Genomic DNA, 22,610 nt, shown 5'->3' on the forward strand with positions numbered 1-22,610 from the left:
TTTTTTAAAGTAGGCTCCATGCTGGGCGCGGAGTAACTCAGGACCCTGAGCTCAAGACCTGAGCTGAGACTGAGTCTGATGCTCAACTGACCGAGCCATCCAGGCAGCCCTAGGAATTGACTTGTAAATACCGTTTAATGTTAACTGCTTTAACTCTAACCAGCCCACAGGGCTCAGGGCCGCCATCCCCAGCAGCAATGAGGCAGACAACACTGGAAGAGCTGCTCTACGTGGTGGCTAAGAATGAAAACGGCTCATGGTCTCACAGGGGAACTAGGACTCGCGGTGGAAGGAGAGGGGCAAGTCCCCAGAGGGTATGCAGACCCTGCTGTCACCTCACGCATTCTCACAAGACAGCACAAGACATCATCTCTGGAACCGTGTCCCTGTGTGGAGACCTGCGGGGCTGTAAACCGCAGAGACGTCACACGGAAAACCAAGGGAGGTCGTGGCCCTCTGCAGTGATCGGTTTTATACTTTGCAACAAGACAACATGTGAACGGGTATAACAGATCCACATGGTTCAAAATCCGAAGCCACCAAAGGGCATCTGCTGACAAATCTCCCTCCTGTGATCCACCGTATGCTGTCCTCCCCGGAGGTAACCGGTTACTTAGGCTCTGAAACTCCCTCAGAAAAACTACTGATGAACACAGGCAGACAGGTTTTCCTTCCTTGCTGTTTGGCACCTCTCCCTACTTTTTCTAACGTAGGCATCTCTAGATCATTCTACCGAAATATAAAGAGAGCTTCCTCTGTTTATTTTCACAACCGCAGGCCCACGTTGTATAGAGAGGCCACAATTTTGTATGGTTCACCCTAAATAATATGATTATCTACTGGAAGCAAATATGAAATAGGGCCCACTGTGAATTGTAGGAGCATAAACCACTGTTCGTTTTGGGGGGGGGCGCAGGGCAGAGGGAGAGACAGAGAATCTCAAGCAGACTCCATACCCAGCGTGGCGCCTGATGCAGGGCTCGATCTCACGACCCTGAGATCATGACCTGAGCTGAAATCAAGAGACGGATGCTTAACCGACTGAGCCACCCAGGCGCCCCACTGTTCGTTTCTTACACTTCAAAAAGCATAAGTACTTTTCAAACTTCTCAGTATTTAAAATAGTTCATTTCACTGTCCCAACTTGTCTCCTTTTTTACCCCACAGTGAAAACTTCCTGGGAAAGCCCAGTCCGCGGGAAACATGAATACCCGGTGCCTGGCCCACCCGTGCACCCACCCACCCCAGACCGCCACCCAGTGCACACCAGACCCAGGCTCCTGGCCGGCCTGACTTACGTCCTGGTGGCCTGAGGGCCAGCCTTCAATTCCATGCCTGCATGCTCAGCCCTTTGATTCTGGAGTCGTAACGCGGATAACACTGAGCCACTCCTAAGCAAGTGCAGGTCGCCTGGTGTGTGAACCCGTGCAAGCCCACAGCCACTTACCCACGAGGACTCCCAGGGTGACCATGACAATGCCGGTGGCCACCACAGCGGAGAGGGCCACACGGCAGCACGTGGCATCGGGAGCCGGGACTTCCTTTGCCGCCCCAGGCACAAGCTGTAAGTCACCCGCCGTGGGCTCCATGGCTCCTGGACCCGGGGAAGGCCACCTGAACGCCAGCAAGAAAGGACCGAAAAACAGGGTCAGAGCTGGAGGATGCTTCTTGTCCCCCAAGCAAGGGTTTCACTCGTGCACATGTGGCAGCCTCCCACGGAGCCCCAGGTGCCTGTCTCAGTGCTAAAACACGACTTCAGGGACGCCCGGGTGGCTCATTCGGTTAAGCGTCTGCCTCCAGCTCAGGTGGGACCTGGAACCCAGCATCCTGCTCAGCAGGGAGCCTGCCTCTCCCTCCGCTGCCGCTTCCCTTGCTTGTGCTGTCTCTCCGACAAATAAATAAATGAAATCTCAAAAAAACAAAGCAAAACAAAAAAAACATGGGTTCCGTGGGACACCTGGCCAGGCCTGTGCACGTGGGCTGCGTGGGCCGCTGGGGTCCGCCGCCACGAGGGATGCACGACTTTCCGCGACGCTTGTAACAAATCACCACGAACCCAGTGGCGGGAAGGAACCAGATTTATTACTGAGCAGTTCTGGGCTCAGAAGTCCTCAAACCCCGGCGCGGGCGGGGCTGGTCCCCCCGGGGCCCCCGGGAGACCCGGCTCCGGCCTCTTCCTGGCCCGCGGCCCCCCTCCGTCCTCACCGCCAGCAGCGCGGGGTCCGCCCATCTCCGGGACTCCCACCCTCTGCCTCCCCCTCGTGAGGGCCTCCTGAGGACGCCGGGCCCCCCGGGAGCCCAGGGTCACCCCTCTGCCGCGGGAGGGGACACGTCCCAGGTCCCGGACCAGGACTGGGGACGTCTCGGGCCGCCGTCCGACCTGACCGCGCAGAAAACGCGGACACAGAGCGGACAAGACGGAGCCCGGCCCGGCGCCAGCTCGGGAGCCCACGGTGTCCTGCGTGGCCCTGGACTCTACGTGACCACCCGCGGCCGCCAGCATCCCCGCCGGAGGCACAGGCCGCTGCCCTCCCCACTGCCAGCACGCCGGGCACCGATCCTCGCTAGGGCCTCAGCGCCTAGAGGACCGGGAGCAGCCGTGTGCTCCTCGTGTCCACGCGTCCAGCCCGACCCTTCGTGGCAGCCTCGCGACAGACCCGAGACCGGGGGTCCCACGAGGCCGGGCGTTGATCGCGGTCCCGCGAGAGAGCCTGCCGAGGCCACACCACGCCAGGCCTCGATCTCAGTCTCGCGAGAGATCTGAGCTGGGGTCTCACTAGGCCGGGCCTTGATCGTAGTCTCGCGAGACCCGAGACGGGGGGGGGGGGGTCCCACGAGGCCGGGTGTTGATCGCGGTCCCGCGAGAGACCCCGCCGAGGCCCCTCGAGGCCACCCCTTGATCGTAATCTCGCGAGAGACCCAAGACTTGGGGGGGGGGGTCCCACGAGGCCGGGCCTTGATCGTGGTCCCGCGAGAGAGCCTGCCGAGGCCACACCACGCCAGGCCTCGATCTCAGTCTCGCGAGAGACCTGAGCTGGGGTCTCCTTGGCCGGGCCTTGATCGTAGTCTCGCGAGACCCGAGACGGGGGGGGGGGGGGGTCCCACGAGGCCGGGTGTTGATCGCGGTCCCGCGAGAGACCCCCGCCGAGATCCCTCGAGGCCACCCCTTGATCGTAATCTCGCGAGAGACCCAAGACTTGGGGGGGGGGTCCCACGAGGCCGGGCCTTGATCGTGGTCCCGCGAGAGAGCCTGCCGAGGCCACACCACGCCAGGCCTCGATCTCAGTCTCGCGAGAGACCTGAGCTGGGGTCTCCTTGGCCGGGCCTTGATCGTAGTCTCGCGAGACCCGAGACGGGGGGGGGGGGGGTCCCACGAGGCCGGGTGTTGATCGCGGTCCCGCGAGAGACCCCCGCCGAGATCCCTCGAGGCCACCCCTTGATCGTAATCTCGCGAGAGACCCAACACTTGGGGGGGGGGTCCCACGAGGCCGGGCCTTGATCGTGGTCCCGCGAGAGAGCCTGCCGAGGCCACACCACGCCAGGCCTCGATCTCAGTCTCGCGAGAGACCTGAGCTGGGGTCTCCTTGGCCGGGCCTTGATCGCAGTCTCGCGAGACCCGAGACCGGGAGTCCCACGAGGCCGGGCCTTGATCTCAGTCTCGCGAGAGACCCGAGACCGGGGGTCCCATTTGGCTGGGCTTTGATTGCGGTCTCGCGAGACGCTCGCAGAGACTCCTCGAGGCCTTCTCGCGAGCCGGCCGCGTCGGACCCGAGGCTGTGTCCCTGAGGCGCAGTTCCTGCTCTCCTTCGGTCTCCTGGGAAGCCTGCGGGGCGTGAAGAGCAGCCGCGGCCTCACCGCGCCGGCCTCCGGCTTCCGCTTGTCAGGTGCGCAGAGTGCGGCCCACCAGCCCACTTCCTCCGGGGACGCCCGGTGCTGGGAAGGCAGGCCGGCGCGAACCGGACCCGCCCCCTCCCCCACCCCCCACCCCCACCCCCAGCCCGCGGATCTCCTGCACCCGCCCCCCGTCTGCGCGGGCCGGGCTCCGGCCGTGGGCGCCACGACGTCGCCGAGAGGGAGCCCGGGGGGCCCCCCGAGTCGGTGCGCGGAGGCGGCCGACGGCTGCCGGGGGTCGCAGAGCTGCTTCGGGGGCCTGTGGGTCAGGAGGGAGCGCCCGGGTACGCTCGCATTTCAAAGTAAAGCGTACTTTGGGGCATAAATTTGTCCCTGGAAGGGTCAGTCTTTCGTGTCTAGTTGGCCAGGTCATGGTGCCCGGTTTTCCGGTCAAACATTATTCTAGATGTTGCCCTGGAGCTGGTTTTTAGATGTAATTAGCTTCTTTCTTGATTTTGCTTTTTTGAGAGAGAGAGCGAGGGAGAAGCAGGCTCCCCGCGGAGCAGGGAGCCCGGGTGCGGGACTTGATCCCAGGACCCTGAGGTCATGACCTGAGGCCAAGGCAGACGCTCAACGACGGAGCCACCCAGGCGCCCCCGGATGTGATTAACTTTCAGATTGGTGGAGGTTGAGTAGAGCGGATGACCCTCCCCGCTGTGGGTGGGCCGTGTGCCATCAGTTGAAGGCGCTCAGAGGAGAAGATGGCTGCCTCCAGGCGGCCTTGGGGACTGGGGCTGCAGCATCAACTCCGTCCTGGGTGTCCAGTCTGCTTGGGGACTTCTGCCTTGCCAGCCCCTCCGGTCGTGTGAGCCGTAAAGTACCGCTGTCCTTCTTGTTGGCTCTGTTTCTCTAGAGAACCTCGCTCATATAGTCCTTCATACGTCTTGGGCAACATTTGGGGCATTCTTACACTAAAAAAAAGTATCTGCTGTTTATCTGAAATCCAAATTTATGGGGCTGTGCTATATGTTCGTTGTTAAGTCTGGAATCCTATGCTGGGGCCCAGCCAAAATATTCCATCCCCAAGGGAGTGTGCCCCTGTTGGGAATGGCCACTCCATGCCTCACCGGCACCATCTGGAGCTGGTGAGAAAGGGGAGATGCGCGGGGGTGGCGGGGAGTGAGGCTGTGTAACACTTATCCCTTTATTCTTACACTTGAGCTGAACTGCCTTCTGAGGAGCCAGGGAATCTCTAAGAATCACTTGATGAAATGTTTTAGGGACAAAGACACCAAGATTCACCTCTGTGATTAGGGCTGGAAACTGAAGTTTAGTGTATGAGCTCATTGACACTCCCCCGACCAAACACACACACACACTATATTCATTCAGCCCCAGTTGCCCCTGCTACCCCCACCCCCGCCCCCCGCCAAGCCTGTGGGTTTTCTAAGGATTCCTGTGTTCTCCAAATTGTCTTGTCATCACTGTCATTAGGGCACAGAAGGGGCCCAATGCTATTTAGCATCAAATATAGAAGCACCATTCATTCGGCTTTCTACCCATCTGATATTTATGACGGGCCAGGCCTGGATGCTCTGTGCTGAGTACCCAGCCCTGAATGAGGTAGATGAGATTCTCTGAGCTCAGAGAGCTTAAATCTTAGTGGCAGAGACCCAAATAAATTAAAATTACAGCTACAATGAAGCCTTGAAAATAAAGACGTGTCCATGGGGCTTTGAGTCTGTAAAAAGGAGCTTTGATCTAGACGGGGGTCAGGAAGGGCTTCCTGGGGGTGGGATGTGTTATCTGAGTTCTGAAGGATAAGCATTTCAGTAAGTGTCCATGGAAGGAACAGGTTTCCACACAGCAAGGACAAAATGCGTAAAGCCCTGTAGCAGGAGGAGGGAAAGTAAGGGCCAGCGCAGAGGAAGTGTGTCCGTCAGCTGCTGCTGGTCAGCACATCATCACAGATGTAGCAGCTTAGAACAACGCACAGTCATTCTCTTGCTGTTTCTGTGGTCAGGATTCTGGCCTGTCTCAGCTGGGTCCTCTGCTCAGGTTCTCACTAGGCTGCAAACTAGGTGTTCGCTGGGCTGCATTCTCATCCAGAGGCTCAGCTGGGGAAGGATCCACTTCTGAGCTCCCTGTTGTTGCCAGAATTTTGTTTCCTTGCAGTTGGGGGGCTGAGGCCCCTACTTCCTTGCTGTCTGTTGGCCAGGGGCTGATCTTAGCTCACAGGCCCCTAACCCAGCAGCCACTTTGTCAAGGCCAGTGGAGGAAACTCACTGCATTGTGCTAAGATGGGAGTTGTGCAGAATACAAGGCAATAATGGGAGCCACATCCTGACACCTTGATCATCTAATGTGACCTAATCAAGGAAGCAACATGGCATCATATTCAGTGGTTCTTCTCACTCAGGGGAAGGGGTTATACAGGGCACATGTGCCGGGGGCAGAAACCTTAGGAACCTCTTAGAATTCTGCCTACCACAGAAATCACGAGGAGGGGCTGTCTGAGATGCGCACAGGGGTAGCAGGGTGCATATCTCACTGGAGTTTGAGAAGGAGAGACTAGACAAATGGGAGTCAATCTTAGAAATTAGCTGGGAACTTTCCAGAACTTGTGAAAGACCTGAATCCTCAGACTTAAAAGGCAAAATGCCAAGCATGACAGATAAATCCTCAGAGTAAATCTACAGAATAAAAACAAAGATTATAGAAGTAACTAGAAAGTAAAGACAGGCCACCCACAAAGGAATGCTGGTTAAGAGCACCAGCAGATATCTCATCAGAACAGAAACCAGAGGTGAGGGAATAATACCTTCAAAGTGCTAGGTGGAAGTAGGTGTCCATCAACAATCATCTGTCTAAACCCACCTGGTCAAGGAAGAGACTGAAATGCAGACATTTGCAGGAAGACAGAAATTCAGCACTAACGGACCTGCACTGAAAACACTACTAAAGGGTGCACTGAGGAAGAATAAAATCGGATTTGGAAGGAAGAGGTGAAACGCAAGAAGCACTGTGAGCCCAGAGATTGGCAAACATGGAGAAACATCTGAAAAGCACTGTGTCTATAAAATATTAATAATAATGACCAACTTGGGGTGCACAGATACCAAGGCTGAACCAGCAACAAGATGGAGGGATGAGTACAGTTGAAAGACTAAGGCTTGGAGGAAAAGGGAGAGATTAGTGATTAATTTCAGCCTTCATTAAATGAAGCATGCATGATAAAATTTTAAGAGCAACTTCAATAATAGAACTGAAATTGATAGCTTCCAAAAAGTAGAGTGAGAAAGATAGAAAATGCAGGAGAAAGGAAGGAAAGCAGAAAAAGAAAAAATACAAATGTACTAAACTTAAAAGAATTTTTGAGCTTAGATTTTTTTCTTACGCCAGTTAGGTGTTTTAAGTGGTCTCTTGTAAATGGCGAAAGACACAAAATGGAAGAGAGAAAAATTCTAAACTCTTAGTACCCAGTACCAAACTCAACACTAGACAGGTTAACTTAATGGACCTATATTTCCTATTTTAGGGGATAAACTTACTTTATAGGCACACATGAAATACTTATAAAAACCACACACTTAACCATAAAGCAAATATCAACAAAACCCAAAAATTCTACACTCAATCCACGTGTCTCACAGCAGTGCAGTTAAATTAGATAACTGGAACTAATGAAATTGTGATTGAAAATCTAAAATTACTTCTAGCAAATTAATGACTCCAAGAAGAAATTATAGCTAATTAAATAAAATATTTAGCTGAGATCAAGAGTCGGACGCTTAACTGACTGAGCCACCCAGGTGCCCCTAAATAAAATATTTAGAACTGAACAACAGTGAGTATGCTTCATGTCAAAATACTGGATGTGGCCAAAGCTGTCCTTAGCGGGCACTGTCAGTGTTCCATCAAGCCACACAGCTGGACAGACGCCGACTAAAACGCTGCGGTCACCAGAGTCCGACTGATCCTGCCTGGAAAACATGGATTGCAGGCCTCAGCCCACACACAGCATCCACACCAGGGTCAGCTGCAGGAGTCCTGGTGTCCTTGGAAGAGAAGGCCACATTTTGGGTTTAACTGTCTCAAGCAAAACCCCTTTTATGTACCGATGGCCCACGGACTACTCACGGGGCCAGTGTGCCTGCTTTCTCTTTTCTTAATTTTTCCTAAAGAAGCATCTGAGAAGGCCAATCTGGCCAGAAGAGAACGGAGTGGGAATTCAAGGGGATAAAGAGATCTTGTTAAAAAGATGTGTAGGCAAAATGTAGGATTGCTTAAAAAGAAAGGCCAGACTTTGCCCTCAGTTTCTGGGAGGTGATCTCTTGGGAGGCTGAGATCAGCCATGTGGACAATCAATGAATCAAATCAGTCATGCCAATCAGTGGAGCCCCAGTAAAAACTCCGGACCCCAAAACTGGAAGTTAGTGGGGCCACCCGGATTGGTGATACTCGATGTGTGTCATCACACATGCCCCGAGAACAACACCCCCTTAGTGCACAGGGGGAGGACGATGGAAGTGCCATGCTTGGTGTTCTGGTGCAGTAGACTAATGTCTGTGTGCCCCCAAATCCATATGCTGAACCCTACTCCCCAAGGTGATGGCATTAGGAGGTGGGGGCTCTGGGAGGGGATTCGGTCATAGGGTGCAGCCCCCATGAATGGGATGAGTGCCCTTATGAGAGAGGCCTCGGGGAGTTCCCTGGCCCCTGCTCCATGTGAGGACACAGAATATGGCCATCTGTGAGGCAGGAAGCAGGTTCTCACCAGGCATGGAAGCTGCCGGCGCCTCGAGCTTGGACTTCCAGCCTCCAGAACCCTGAGAAATAAATACGTGGTGTTCATCAGCCACTGGGTCAGTGGTGTCCGGCTAGAGCCGCCTGAGTGGACTAAGCTGCTCCCTGCCATGCGGTCTGCTCTCTGTCTGATCTTAATCTGACACGTTAGTCCCTGTGAACCATAACTACGACTGTAACAGCTTTTAGCGAGTTCTGAGTCATTCTAGGGGATTGTCACACCCAAGAGTGGTGTGGGGGATCTCCCTGTGTGAGTCTCCCGGGGATGCCATAACAGGGCGCCACCACCTGAGTGGCTCAAACAGCAGAGATTGATTCTGTCCCAGCTCTGGAGGTCAGAAGTCCAAAATCAAGGGGGCAGCAGGGCTGGTTCCTTCTGGGGTCATGTAGGGGAACTTGCCCCAGGCTCTCCTAGATTCTGCTGGTCACAGCAATCACGGTGACCCTCGGCCTGTAGAAGCATCACCTCAACTCTGCCTCTGTCTTCACAGGATGTTCTCCCTGTGTGCATGTCTGTCCAAGGGTCCCTTTTTATAAGGACACCAATCATATAGGACTAGGGCCCACCCTCATGACCTCATTTTAATTTGACCACTTCTATAAAGCCTCTATTTCCAAATAATTATTCTGAGGTATTGGGGGTTTGGACTTCAACGTGAAATTTGAGGGGACACAGTTCACTCCAGAATACCCCTGCACTTGCACACAGCATCAGATGTGGGGGCAGTCTTAACCTTTGAATTTATAGTTGGCCGTACACTCCTTACAAAGGAAGAATTAGATTTCACACCCATTAGGATGGCTATTATCAAAAAACAGACAATAACAAGAGTTGATGAGGATGTGAAATCAGAAGGCTTGTGGGAATGGAAAATGGGGTGGTTGCCGGGGAAGATGGTTTGGTGGCTCCTCAAACAATGAAATACAATCACCACGTGAATTACATAGAATTATCACATAGAGTGACCATAGGAACCAGCAATTCCATCCTAGGTATACACCCAAAGGAACTGGAAGCCTGTGAGGCTCTTGCGCACCTGTGTTCATGGCAGCGGCATCCACGACGGCCAAGAGGCAGAAACACCCCCAGTGTCCATCTGTGGATGAAGGATACACAGCGTGGTCCATCCACATGAGGGAACACGATCCAGCCTTAGGAAGGGACCCTGACACCTGCCATGAGGTGGAGGGACCCCGAGAACACTGGGCTCAGCGAGAGGAGCCAGACCCAGAAGGACACATCCCACAGGACCCCACTCCTAGGAGGTCCCTGGAGGAGTCCCGTCCACAGAGACGGGAGAGGGTGGGGGCTGGGGCTGGGGCAGGGGGTGGGGAGTCCGTGCTTCATGGGGACAGAGTCTCCATGTGGGGAGATGGAAAGTTCTGGAGGGTGGGGGTGGTCGCAGGACAGGGTGAGTGTGCTTCACGCTACTGAGCTGTCCGCTTAGAAATCGTTAACATGGTGAATTTTATTTTTTATTTTTTTAACGATTTTATTTTTTCACAGACAGTGAGAGAGGGAACACAGCAGGGGGAGTGGGAGAGGGAGAAGCAGGCTTCCCGCGGAGCAGGGAGCCTGACGCGGGGCTCGATCCCAGGACCCCAGGATCATGACCTGAGCCGAAGGCAGACGCTTAAGGACTGAACAACCCAGGCACCCAAAGATGGTGAATTTATGCAGTGTGTATTTTATCACAAGAAAGGAAGGAAGGAAAAAAGAAATGGAAGGAGGGAGGGGAGGAAGGAACGAAGAACGGGAGGGCGGGAGGGATCAGGAGAGAGAGAGAGGAGGCACATACGTCACAAAGTGGAGGAGGTGAGGAGGAAGCCAAGAACCATGGGGAACAGTGAGACGCATTTGAACTGTTTCCATGCAGAAACATCCAGAATGTGGAGAGCCAGGAGCCAGCCTCTGAACAAACAAGGAAACCCAGGAGAGGCTGAGCCGTCTGCTGGCTGCACCTCTGAGTCCTGATGAACCCTGGGCTGGACTCGCACCAGTGCATTCGCGCCCCGGCACGACCCCCACGCGGCCTCCTCCAAGGGCAGAGAAACCTCATCCAGCAGTTGGCAGTCATGGTGGAGGGCAGATAAAAATCAGGCTACAAAATCTGTCTTTGAACCAAGGAAGGCTCAGAAAAGGCAGTGACTGTTTGGTCCAAACAATCTGACAGTGTCTCTGGGCATTTCCACAGATACGGCATTTTGCTTAGACCCTGTGGCAGGTGGAATAATGGCCCCAAAGATGTCCATGTCCTAGTCCCATGGACCTTGGATATGTCGCTTCGCTCACTAAAGGGACCTTGCAGGTGGGACCTTGTCAAGGCCCCTGAAGTGGGGATGGCCCTGGGTGTCGGGTGGGGGGAGGGGCTGGCATCCTCATGAGAAGAGAGGCGGAGGGTCAGAGTCCCAGAGATGGGCAGACCCTGCGCTGCTGGTGGTGAGGATGGAGGGGAGGCCGCAGGCCAGGGATGCGGGGCCTCTAGAAAAGGCAGGGGACGGGTCTCCCTGGGGCCCCAGGGATTGAGCCCTGCCCACACCTGGGTTTAGCACTGGGATACCCACATGGTTAGTGGCAGCAGGAAGCTAATACAGGCTTTTTGTGGGCAGTGCTGACCCAGGAGGGGGTTGAGTGTTGATTGAGGACAGTGGGCATCTTTATAGGAAAACACCCTGAAATCAGGACCTGCCCCTCCCCCAGAGTACTCTCTAGTCAGATGGAAGGAATGCTGGTCATCAGAAGACCAATATGCACACTCCAGCTTTAGCCCAGCTACTTTTGTGACCCCCAGGAAGGTAGTTAACCTCTTCAGGCCTAGTTGTGGCCAGTGATCACCTTTATCCCTTTAGTTCTTGGTTTTAATGGCATGTGGGACAGCAATATCATTTTTGTTTTCCCAAATCCCCTTCTTTGGAGAAGGTTTACCCCAATCATGTTGCCCCACCCACCTGGCCACCAGACCTGCCAGTCACGGCTCTCATGCCCACCCCCATCAGTGCCGGGGCCACACTAAACCCGGGCCTATCAGTCACGGTGCCCACCCCCTCAGTCCTGTTAACAATTGGCCCAAGGGGTTGTACATGACTGAAGCAAGCCAACCAAGTTTCTTCCCCGAGTTTCAGCTTTTTGAAATTGCCCTTTTTCTACACCAAAAACAACAGGACGTGATCAATTTCATACAGTTCAACTAATAAAGGTACGGAAGAAGCATCCTTCTTTACAATGGGGCTCCTAAACTGCCATTGGGGCCATTGGCCACCATCTTGACTGCCAACAGGAAGGAGGATGAGATCAATGCCCTGAAGGAAGAGACCAGGTGGACATGAGGGGTACAGCCAGGGAATAATTTCAAGGGACAAGACCGAGTGACCCAGGTCTGCCAGAGGCCAGGCCTTCTGGATTGCCCTGGCAAGGGAGCCAATCTTTGCTTGAACTGCTGCAGGATGGCGTTGTCATCATTATAAGATCAAGATTTATGGCTCATGGACAAACCAAAACAGGGAGCAGTAACTTCTACAGGACACTAAAGAAAATGCTCTTCATCTACCTCTTCAGCTGTGGTACAGTAAAACAAAACAACAAAAACACAAGAGTCAACGTGATATCAGGGATACTGGAGTTCCAGCTGTTTTCACCTCCCCACACATCAGGATGCCCATTCCCCGAAGGCCTTTGCAGACTCCTGGACACGTGGCCTCAACCAACTGGTGGTCAGGAGAGGAAACTCATTCTAAGCTCCTCTTCCAATCTGATTAGGGGATCCCTGGAGGCAGTAGGAGTAATAGAGGGCCTCCTGGGAGGTCTTTGTGTTCTCACTAACTGGCTCCTTTGCTGGTCAAATCTTGATGGGACCATGTCAGTAGCCACAAAGCAAAGCATGTGGAACCATTTGTTGTACCCATGCCAGAGTCCATGCAAAAGCCCCTTCTCATCACTATCTGTAGGCCCTCTCCCACCCCATTTTCCATGGCTCCTTTTTTTGGTGCTGCCCCTTGGAGAGTCCACAGGACCAATGATCATTTATCCACAAGCAACCCCCACATAGAAGTTTCCAGTTCATGTCTCTTCTGGAGCTTCAGGTGGGAATAGACACCCGGATATCTTTGCCTACACCTCAGCATGTCCCACGTGGGATGTGTCTTATCCCAGCAAAGCTGCTCACTTCTCCCTCCCCTGAGTTCTGGGGACCACCACTCTCAAAGCTGCTCTAGAACAGCACCCCACCCCACCCCATCTTCCATCCCTTCATCTTCCTTCCCCTCCTTGCTGGTCACCTCCAGGTCTGGCCACTCCACCTCCTTCCTCCTCTCCAGGGTTCCCACTCACCCATTCCTGTTCCTGTACCTTCACCCCTTCCCTGGGCTAGTGGTGTTCTTGCTAACTCCAGGCCTGCTCCAAACTGCCCATCTTTCATGCAACTAGAGAGATCTACCTAGACCAGGGGATCTCACTGGGGTGATTCTGCCTCCAGGGGACACTGGGCCGATGTTTGGAGATATTTGTGGTTATTACAACTGAGGGTGCTCTTGACATTGAGGGGGTGGGAGTCAAGAGATGCTGCTCACCTCACCACCACCCCCCACAGTGCCCAAGATGCCCGCACAGAGAGTGACCTCCCCTGAATGTCTGTAGTGCTCAGGGGAAGAGACGCTGCTCTGTACAAATATGATGGTGCTACTCCCCTGCCTTTCAATAGCTCCTTACCACCCTCAGCACCAAGTTCAAAGTCTTGGCCCTGACTCTCCTCCCCAACTCCTCACTCACTACCCCTTACTCCCACTTCCAGCCATTCCATGTTTATTCTCCCAAAGGAATCCTGGCACCTGCCACAACATGGAGGGACCCCGAGGACACCAGGCTCAGTGAGAGGAGCCAGACCCAGAAGGACACATCCCACAGACCCCACTCCCAGGAGGTCCCCAGAGGAGTCCCATCCACACAGAAGAGAGGGTGGGAGCCAGGGCTGGGGCAGGGGGTGGGGAGTCCGTGCTTCATGGGGACAGAGTCTCCATGTGGGCAGATGGAAAGTTCTGGAGACGGAGGGTGGGGGTGGCTGCACAATGTGAATGTGCTTAACACCACTGAGCTGTGTACTTAAAATGGCTAAGATGGTGAGTTTTATGTTGTATGTACTTTACTGCAATAAAAAAAAAATTGTCAAGAGAAATCAAAGAGTGGATGGAGCAGGAGTTTGTGCCTTCCTTGTGAGTGTGAATATTCCAGAAAGAGGGGTGCTCGATGCTGGCACAATAACTCCTGGAGGATAAAAGAGTAAAGCCACAGAGGCAACAGGGCTTCCTGACTGGGAAGTGATTATGAAGTACTAAATGGACACACCGGTTTAGAGAAACTTCTAGACTCCTGTCAACTCCTCGAGGACAGACATGCACCTTCTGCACCTTTGCCTTGTCCTCATGTCCCTGTAAAGTCTTTGCAAACAGCCGACACAGGACATTCGTTGCTTGAGTGAAAAGCTGACAATTTTACCAACAAGTAAATTGTCAGTGTGCTTATATTAGCTTTGGAAAAAGCTGGCTGAAGACCTCCACATAGAAACCTCTCTGGATTGCTTTATCTTCCATTTAATGTTGAGAAACAAAAGCCGAAGGCCAGATTGATCACGGGCTAATTATCAGTCTCCAGTCATTAGGTCAAGTCACTTTAAAACCCAACTTTCCCCAGACACCCATATTTCTAAATTGAAGTAAACTTCCAACCAAGATACAAAGTTCGTTTAGGACTTTAAAAAAAAATGTCAGTGGGGTGTCTGGGTGGCTCAGTCGTTAAGTGTCTGCCTTTGGCTCAGGTCATGATCCCAGGGTCCTGGGATCGAGCTCCGCATCGGGCTCCCCGCTTTGCAGGAAGCCTGCTTCTCTCTCTCCCACTCCCCCTGCTTGTGTTCCCTCTCTTGCTGTGTCTCTGTCAAATAAATAAAATCTTAAAAAAAAAAAAAGTGTCAGCCAAAACCAAATCTGCCTGTTTAGATGTATCTTTCCCTTTTCACTCAGATATAATGGAGACAAGCTGTCTCAGACAAGTGGGCAGTTTACTTAAGAGAGAGGGAGAGTAAAGGGATGGAAGGTTCCAGAAGATCCTTCATGCCCTGAATCTCAGACTACAAAATATCTTCTAGAATTTTTTTTGTTTTTTGCAAAGATCAGGGGTGGGAGAGAATGGACGACAAAAGCTCAGTGCAAAGAGGGAAGATAGCTGATTAAGAGAAAATAAGAGAGAACACAAGACGGCGATTGCTGGCTCGCACGGTGACCTTGAGCTAAGAGAAACCCCTTGACAGGATGAGGCAGAGCTTATTTTTTTGAAAGAAACGTAGGAGGATAAGTTACCACCTGCGCTCAAGAGATACATGAGAACACCCCAGACAAGTCTAAAGAATGAGTGTGCAGTTATAAAATAAGAGAAATGAACAGGCAAGAGACTTGCTGTCCCCAGCTACAGGAAGGATCAGTAGAAGCTTCAAGGAGAACCGACACTAGCTCTAAGATCTGCAGTGTGCGCCAAGATAGAGGGAAGCAAGAGCAAGGGTCTCTAGAACATAGGACAAAAGCCCAGAGCATGCAGAGCTGAGTTGGGAGTTGTGAACGCCAGCGTCTCCAGTTGAGCCTGGGGCTTGACCGGCCTCCAGCTTGGAATACATACACCACTGTCCCAGCATTCTCTGGCCCAGGCCAGAGGCGAAAAGCCTGACAGCCCTCCCAGCTCAGCAGTGATGGGGTGACACTGAGCAAGTCACTCCCATTTGGGGTGACCAGTCATCTCAGGTCACCTGGGAGTGTTGTAGTTATAAGCTGAAATCAGGACACTTGGTCACCCTACTCCCCCTCTGTCTTCATCTGCCAGGAAGGGTCTGGAGCCATTCAGGGCTTCCCAAGGGAGTGCTGAGCAAGAAGATGTGAGCTGAGCCATACTGGGAACAAGGCAGGAACAACCGTTTCCAGCCTCCCAGTGATGCCACGGAGAGTCTCGGCTTAGGGCCAACGTGTCCTTAATGCCACTCTAACCCTTGCCAGTGACTGTTTCCAAAAGGAGGGTGTGAGCCGTGGGTGCACGGCCTTTAGGGGAGATACCCAGCCCAGGGCCTAGGGTGAAGCAATGGGGACACTGGCCTCAGGGGCAAAGGTTAAGGGGGGCACCTAAAACCTCAGTCAAAATAAATATCCTCAGTCAAGATAAATATTATTTTTACACAATATTTTTTTTAAAAAATCCACAAACAACCAGATACCGACATTGCATGCAAAGACAGGACCCGGCCTTACACATGCCCAACCATCTCCCCTCACTTGATTCCCAGCCCTGTCGTGGGCTGTCTTTGTTAAAACGTTGATATTTTGCTAGTTGGGAATTCCTCTGCATTCACTAGATATTTCCAAGATATTGCACCACTACTTTATTTCCTGCAATCACTGAGTGTCCTCTGGCCTCACCTCAGTCTGGGTTTGGTTTTCTTCCCTGGCATGTATTTATTTATTGTCTCTCACCTCATTTTGTTTTCTATTTGTGGCAGTGACTACATTTTAATTTTTTTTTTTAATTTTAAATAGACCATTTAAAGAAGATTTAATGAGTATTTTCATGGCCTACCTGCAGGTATGTGCCCTCCCCTCCGTGATGCCATCCAGTCTTGCGGTTTTAATAACATCCCTGACATCTTCCAGCTCCTGTCCACACTCATCTTCTGAATTGCAGACTCAGGTCCGGCTGGTTACTGGGACATCCTTCTGGGTGACCCAGGGTGACCCCATGGGCCCTCGCCTCCTGGTGTTCATAGCCCTGGGCAGTCTCATCCCCCTGAGTGTGTGTGACTTGCTTCTACCCACTGGAATGCCACAGAGGTGATGGGATGTCCTATCACATGATGTAAGACTCTGGAGCTAACAACCCCCTCACTGGTTGATGAAGTACATGGCCATATAGGAGAAGCCCATGTGGCCTGTAGGAGCTGAGGGTGGCCACCAGCGGACAGGCCACCAAACCAGACCCTCCCTCATCTGCCGATGACCTGAATGAGTTTGGAAGTAGTTCCCCAGTCTGGGCTTCAGTTGAGAACACAGCCCAGCCAGCACTCTGATCGCGGCCTCGTGTGACCCTGAGCATGGGGCCCCAGCTAAGCCATGCCTGGACTCCAGACCCACAGAAACTGGAAGGTGTTAAATGTGAGCTGTTTCAAGCCACCACATTTGTAGTGATTTGTGACCACATCCCAATGGCTGCCAAGCTGCTCAGATCTGACGCACATCAGACTGAACCCTATAGCTTTCTCAGCCCCTCCACACCTGCTCCTCCCACAGGCTTCCCCACCTCAGGCAGCACCTCCGTGTTTGTGATCACTCGGACCAAAATCCTTGGGGTCCACGTGACCCCTTTCCGCAGCTGTCATCAGTCTGCCTGGGAGTGGTGCCACCCCACCCCCAGAATATATCTAGAATTGGCCCACTTCTGCCATGCCTGCTCTGCGTTAAACAGAGCACCACTGAGGTCTTGTCGCAGAGCTGGCTGCTTCCATCCTCAGCAGCTAAAAGCTGACTCTGGCCATGACCCACCTCTGCTCAATCCTGCCCATAGCTTTCACTGAGGGCAAAATGCCTGCAAGACCTGATCCCACCCATTCTCTGCTCTCTGTCCTCAGCTCCTCCTCCTTCCTCCCTTGCTCCAGCCACAGGGCCTCCTCATTGCTCCTCAAACATGCAAGGCCCAATCCTGCCCCAGGGCCTTTGCATCTGCTGTGCCTGCTGCCTGCAGTGCTTATTTAGGTCCTCAGGGCAGATGCCTCCACTCCTGCTTCCACGTCCCCACTTCATCTGTTTTTTCCTGGATTGTGCAAGCTGCACCCATGGGCATAGACCGCAGGATGGTTTCCACCAAGGTGCTGAGCCTGGATGTCCGTGGGTCCCTTTGGGAGAAGTGGAAGCCAGGGAAAGAACAACTGGCACGTTCTCTGCATTCTTTAACTCAATCCTGCCCGAGACAACAGTCCTCTCACTCCACAGTCTGGCTTCACAGCAACAGCTGGGATGTAGCTCCTCGCGAGAGTGAAAATCGGCTGGGAAAAGTGCCACAAATAAGTAAACAGCATTTTCCACATGGCAGGCCCTGCACTAAACAACTGATTTATTACCCCTTCCGATGGGACCGGCTGTGCCTTGATGGAAGAAGTGGGGAACTGGCCCCGGACCACAGGACGTGGCAGCTCTACACGTGTCCCCAGTTACTTGCCGCTCCGTTCAGTGGTGGAGCCTATTCACCTCCCTCTGGGCGTGAGCTGGCCCCCACAACTCGCTCCTAACGGGGAGTGTACCAGAGCGATGGACCGAGGCTTCGGAGGGCAGCCATGAGAGGTATGTGGCCGCCGCCAGGCTGTCTGAGGCCACTTGCCGTGAGGATGCTCACACAGCACTGTGCAGAGGCCTAGAAGCGGCCCCTCCGGCCCCGGTGGGCAGGGGTGGGGGGCACTTTACATGAGGCCACCCGGGCTAACATCCACACTGCAACTTCTCGGGAGACCCCGAGCCGGGACCACCTAGACGAATTATCCACAGAAACCGTGGTACAACAGATGTGTGTGTCTATCTGTTTGTTTTTTAAGTAAACCCTGCCCCCAACGTGGAGCTCGAACTCACGACTCTGAGATCGAGAGTCACACGTTCTACCAGCCAGGAGCCCCTAAGAAATGCTTTAATCTGCTAACTTCTGGAATAACGTGCTACGCATCATCCAATCAGCACTGTGCAGGCGCCGGCCTGTCTGGCGTTCTGTCCTCCCGCCAGGCTCCACAGTTTGCCGTTGGCGGCCCGTCTGGCCTCCTTCTCTTCATGCCCCTCGGCCCCTCATCCTTTCTGCAGCAGCCAAGGGCCCGCCGCGAATCTTCCAGCGGCCGCTTGGACCAGCCGGTTGAAGCACTGGTCCAGCCTCCCCAAGGGGAAGGAGAGCGCTGGGGGCCACTGTTTCCGAGCAGGGTCAACTGTCCACTTCAGTAAACCCCAAAGGGCTCCTCACCTTGGACCCCTCAGCCCTCTGAGACGCCGCGGGCTCTCGGGCCCGTGCATCCCACTCGGCCCGTGGAACAGGCATCCCTTGTCCGCCCTGCAACCTCTCCTGTTTCTCCCCCGCTCCTGGGGCTCGGGCCTCGCCAGGAAATTCCCCCTCCTGCCGCCCCCACTGCATGAAATAAATCACTCAGCAAGCTTACAGGAAATTTAATAAGCTCGGGCTCTTTTTTTCCCTTTTTGTCTGTGGACTTTTTGTTAGGTTTTCATGGGAAGAGGTGTTTGTGAGAAAACTGTTTGCAGTGATGATATCGTGTACTCCCCATAGTAACACGTACAGAGGAGCTGGGAGTCGGGGACCCCGCAGGGTGCCAGGCGGGGGGCTGATAAACACGGGTGGTACCCAGGAAAGCGGATAAAGACTCGGAGATTAAAAAAAGAAACCTCCAACCAATTAGGACTTGTGTAATTTAAAATTAATACAGGTCCTAAGATGGCATCCGGGGTCTCAGACTGGAGCTTGGGGCACTCGGGGAACCGGGACAAGGTCGCCGAGAGCGTTAGTTCTGGGGGTGCGGAAGGCTTTCACACGGGAAGCTTGGTGCGGGGTGTGTGGGGACCCTCCGTGCCATCTGTGCAATTAAAATGATTCCAAAATTGTTGTTTTTAATGAAAAGAGGTAAAGTAGGAAAAACAGCAGAGTCGTATGCAGGCGTGAGCCAACGCCCCAGAATGTGTTAAAATGCATAGCTGGGGACAGCCGTGTCGCCATCCCCGCATCTGCAGACGAGGTGTGCTTATGGCAAGAGGGGCCGCCACGCGCAGAAAGGTCCTGCCTGACACTGGGTGGGGCTCACAGCCTCCAATTAGGTAATTCAGCCCTCCCAGGGACCCCGGGGGAGGGGGCAGCACGAGTACCCCATCTTACAGTTGAAGAAACCGAGGCTTGGAGAGGCCCCCTCTGTGTGTCTGTCTCCCCTCCTCCTCACACACGGTTCGCGCTTACACTTCCACGTTTCCCCCACTTGGCTGGTGGCTTCTCTACCACGAAATGGGCCGCTGCTGTCCAGGCGAGGCCGCCGAGCTGCGGAGATGGGGCACCAAGGGCTCTCCACGCTCATCTCCCGGTGCCCCAGCCCCGCGCCTCGCTCAGAACCACCCAGCCGCGTCCACGCGCACCCTGCCTGCCTCTCCTTCCTGGTCCCACACAGAGGAGGGCAAAGCCCAGACGGGCGCATCCGCTTCCCCTGCCTCTGTTGTCCTTCTCTGGGATGCGCAGGACTCACCCGGACACGGCCAGTCCACTCGGCCTTTCCCGGGTCCCCCCCAGGGCCTCGGCTCGGCCACCGCGTCAAGCAGTCCACGGACAGCAGTGATCGCGGGAGTACTAGGATTTTCTCTCTTCAGGCCACTCGACGCAGGTTGTTCCCAAGAGGAGTCCCCAGCCTGAGCCAAAGGCCACCCAGCACACCGTCCAAAGACCCTCGCACTCTACACTGCACACCCCGAACACTCATGATTCTGCAGACGAGAGAACTTTGCACAACACACACGCTCGTCAGGCGTGGGGCTCAAAGCCGAACGGGCGGCAGGGCTCACGGCTTCGACTACGCACCGCGGTCGGCTCGGCGCCCAAGTCTCGACCCCCGGTTTGGTGGGACAAGAGGGCTGTGTGTTGCAGCGTCTCTGGGGGGACTGCCGTTGTCCAGCCATCAGGTCCGCGTGAGTGACGGCGACCCCATGTTCCAGACACTGGTGAGTTCACACACACGCTCCCGTACACACGACCCCGGACAACCACGTGCAAACTCATACAATCTCCCACACGCGGTCCCACACTTAGCGACACACACAGCCGCCCCACAACCACACACACGACTAGACACCACCTCACACGTGGCGAGGGGCCACAGGCAGGCAGGCTGTGTAGGCTCTGGGTCCACGGGGCCCACACCCTCATGGCCATGTCCTGGGTGCAGATGCACAGAACACGAGTCCACTTACCTGCCAGGTGCCCAGAGGCTTTCCCTCCACATCCCAGAAAGTGGACACTAAATGGGGCTGGAGGGCTTGTGTTTGATGTGAACACAGGGTCCCCAAAGCTCCGACCACCGCCAGAGACCACGCCTTCCCCCGCAGGGTCCAAGGAGCGTGGGGTTGGCCCCTGAGATGGGGGATGGAGGAGGAGGGCCCTGCCCCCCCATCCTCCGCCGGTTCTTGGGCAAAGCAGGACTGCAGAGCCCCGATGACAGCCCGCCATGGGTGCCAGGCTGGCTTTCCTGCCACACATCCTCCCCCAGTGTCAGGCCTTCTGACCGCACCCCTCCCAGGGTGGCCCCCAGCACCCTTGAGACGGGTGCCCCCTGGGCACGCAGATGCTGAGGGCCAGGCAGGGGACGCAGAGCGGCCCTGACCCCCGGGGCCTGCCGCACCCGGCCCGGCTCCGTCCGGCTTAGCGGGGACAGGGCGGGAAAGCGCGCTCGGGGGTGGGAGCGCCTGCGGGGGACCGGGAACGCGACGGGCCCGGCCTCCTCCGCGCACCCCGGGGCGTCCGCTCCGCCCGTCCAGCCGGCTACACAGCGGCTCTGCCCGACCCGCGAGCTGCGGCGCGGAGAGGGGCCGCCCCGGCCCGTTCCCCGAGACCCCGACTCACCGCGCTCCGCCGAGGCCGCCGCCGCCGCCGCCGCCGCCGCCGGAGCCGCCCGCACCAGCGAGCGGGGGGCGGGGCCGGGGCGGGGCCGGGGGCGGGGCCGCTGCGGCCTCCGCACCTGGTCCAGGTGGAGGGCAAGACCCGGGCAGGTGAGCCCGGACGGGGGGCACGACCCTGGGGAGACAGCTTGGGGATGGGGGTGTGTGTGAATAAGGACAGTTTAAAAAGTAAACTTGTGGAACAGCTTTCCATTTACAGACAAGGTGTGAGATGGTCCTTTGCACCCAGTTTCCCACCTAATGCTCGAGCCATACACTGTCACAACGCATGAGCCAATACCGACACATTATTAGCCAACATCCACCCTTGATTCGGATCCCCGGTTTCCCTAACGCACTCGCTCTGTGCTCGCGGCCCCTCGATCTTGATGCCGTGGGCTGTCGGGGAAGGCCAGGAGGGGTCTGTGGGACGCCCTTCTGCTGGGGTTTGCTGTGCTTCTCACGGTCAGGCTGGGGCAGTGGCTTGGCCTCGGTTTTGCAGCACCTGCCACAGCCACGCGGCAGCCCAGCCTCCCCACCCCCCACCCCCCGCTTACCCCCTCCACGCCCGCCCAGGAGAACACACCCTTCGTTAGAACCATCACCTTCGCTCAAGCCACTTTGGGGGTATTTTCTGAACTGCCTTCAGGGACCAGCTGTCTTACGACCAACGTTGGCAACATCTTCAGGCCTAGGTGGGGACCTCTGTGGGAAGCGCTAGAAGCCACGGGGAGCCAAGCACGGCGCTGGAGAGGGAGCAGTCCCTCCGGGCGCCAGCTGCCTGCCGTGTGGCCCCATCTCCCGAGCCAGGCCCTGCAGAAGCAGCTCTCGTGCTCAGCCCCAGAGGGAGGGGAGTGACACGACCAAGGCCACTCAGCTCCAGCATGCAGCCAGGACTCCAGAGCCAGTGGGCTCTTCCCACTGCTGCACCCGTCCCTGAGCGGGGGCACTGTTTGTGGGGGGACCCTCCTCTCCCCACAGGGCAGCCACCGCTGGGCTCTTTCTAGGACTCTTGCCTCCCAGCCCACTGGTGACATGGGCCATGCCTTCCCCATGTGTCCAGCGACCCCTGCCCTCCCACCAGCCACGCTCATCTCCCCACTGGAGGCCCCACCTGCTCCCCCACGTACCCTCCCTGACACCTGCCTGCCCCCGAAGACAGAGGCAGGTGTGGACCCGTGTCCTGTCCTTCCTCCCCAGCTCCCCAGGCTCAGCCGCCTGGGGCAGAGTGGGTCTGAGCCTCACACACGTACCCCCAGGTGGAGTCAGGGGCACACAGC

The 22,610-nt window shown here is 55.4% G+C and overlaps 1 protein-coding gene across 1 annotated transcript in view; it reads right to left on the bottom strand.

Moving 5' to 3' along the window:
* TMPRSS9 (transmembrane serine protease 9) overlaps positions 1-22,489 on the bottom strand; it is a 53,654-nt gene extending 31,165 nt beyond the window's left edge. The window contains 2 exon segments of the mRNA XM_045863396.3: positions 1,448-1,614; positions 21,296-22,489. Coding sequence (XP_045719352.2) covers positions 1,448-1,589 — 142 coding nt within the window. The 5' untranslated portion in view covers positions 1,590-1,614; positions 21,296-22,489.
* Between the last annotated feature and the right edge of the window lie 121 nt (positions 22,490-22,610).

Source organism: Mirounga angustirostris, unplaced genomic scaffold (genome assembly GCF_029215605.1).
Source record: "Mirounga angustirostris isolate CCGP_5_RB_7025 unplaced genomic scaffold, mMirAng1.0.hap1 SCAF_1, whole genome shotgun sequence".
Lineage (NCBI taxonomy): Eukaryota > Metazoa > Chordata > Mammalia > Carnivora > Phocidae > Mirounga > Mirounga angustirostris.